The sequence below is a fragment of the Alligator sinensis genome, unplaced genomic scaffold (genome assembly GCF_000455745.1).
Source record: "Alligator sinensis unplaced genomic scaffold, ASM45574v1 scaffold405_2, whole genome shotgun sequence".
NCBI lineage: Eukaryota > Metazoa > Chordata > Crocodylia > Alligatoridae > Alligator > Alligator sinensis.
The window spans coordinates 543,396-544,515 of NW_005842160.1; the positions used below are offsets into that span (position 1 = coordinate 543,396).

General features: G+C 46.4%; 1 protein-coding gene across 1 annotated transcript; it reads right to left on the minus strand.

Moving 5' to 3' along the window:
* Positions 1–215: 215 nt before the first annotated feature.
* On the minus strand, positions 216–1,117 carry LOC112550595. Its single transcript, XM_025206531.1, has 2 exons — positions 764–1,117; positions 216–725 (listed from the first exon to the last, which is right to left on the minus strand). Exons 1-2 carry the CDS (start codon positions 1,115–1,117, stop codon positions 216–218), a joined length of 864 nt encoding a protein of 287 aa, XP_025062316.1.
* Positions 1,118–1,120: the final 3 nt, after the last annotated feature.

The window sequence follows — 1,120 nt, forward strand, 5'->3', positions numbered from 1 at the left end:
GGATCGGCTTGGAATATTTTTTTATCATGACAAGCCTTGCAATATTATCCATAGCCTCCATTATGTCGGGAGGTTTCGTCTGAGGCCATCCACGCTGGTGCAGAAGTTCCATACAGTGTAGGAACCTTTTTCTCATCTTCTGGGCTTGGATCAGGTACCGTGTCTTCCAACTTTTAGCAATGCCAATTATAATGGTGGGTAAGCACTAGCATATCTCAAGTCTTAAATTCGCCTTGAAAATGTGGGTCGATTCTTTCTGCATCCAGCAAGGGTAACAATGTGGCACCAGGAGCGTGTAACGTCCCATGCCCCCTTGCTAATGGCTCCACCAGTTGTTTGGCTAGGAGAATTTTTTTTATGGTCCCATATCGATGTTGTGCCGCTTGAAGCGTCTTGTGGGCCATGTATACTAGCTCGTCGTGAGTGTTGTGCACGACAGCCCACACGTGATTCGTGGTGAACCCAAGGGTTACGGTTAGTGACTCACTCAGATCTATGGCATGGAGCTGTGTATCTTTAACCGTAGTTAGCAAATGAAGCAGATTTTGTTGATCTTTTTCCGTCCAGGGCGTGGACTTTTGGGATTTATCACGGATCTGCCGCTGCAATTTAGTGAGGAGTGCCAAATCACTGGGTTCAACATAATGCCGGTACCAATTTAAATGGCCCAAAAGCTGTTGGAAGTGCCTCTTAGTGACAGGGTGGAATGTTTTTAACGGATCGATGTCAGGACCCTCATGCGAAACTCCGTGGCCGGACCCATGTCAGGACCCTCATGCGAAATTCCGTGGTGGATGGAACCGATGTATCGAGTACCCAGAAAAGTAATGTCATCTACAGGATTCAAACACGACTTTTTTTTGTTGATTGTCCATCCCTCACTCTGGAAGTGAGCGACCAGTTGGTTAATTACACCGGCGACTACGGTACTATCACGACCCATAATGGCGACATCATCGACATAACTCCAAATCTTTAATTCTTTTTGGGGGGGAAGAGAGTGTAAGGCCTGAAATTTTTTTAGGGTGTTATTCATGGCACCAGTGGCTAATGACGGAGCGTTGCGATATCCCTGTGGACAGACTGTCCACCTGTACATGATGCCATCAATACACATATT

What these genes read in the sequence shown, in the direction of transcription:
- LOC112550595 (XM_025206531.1), bottom strand. Translation starts at nt 1,117, where the DNA reads ATGTGTATTGATGGCATCATGTACAGGTGGACAGTCTGTCCACAGGGA. An exon ending in TTTCGCATGAGGGTCCTGAC is followed by an intron (nt 726 to 763) that starts ATGGGTCCGGCC and finishes GAGGGTCCTGAC; the next exon opens with ATCGATCCGTTAAAAACATT.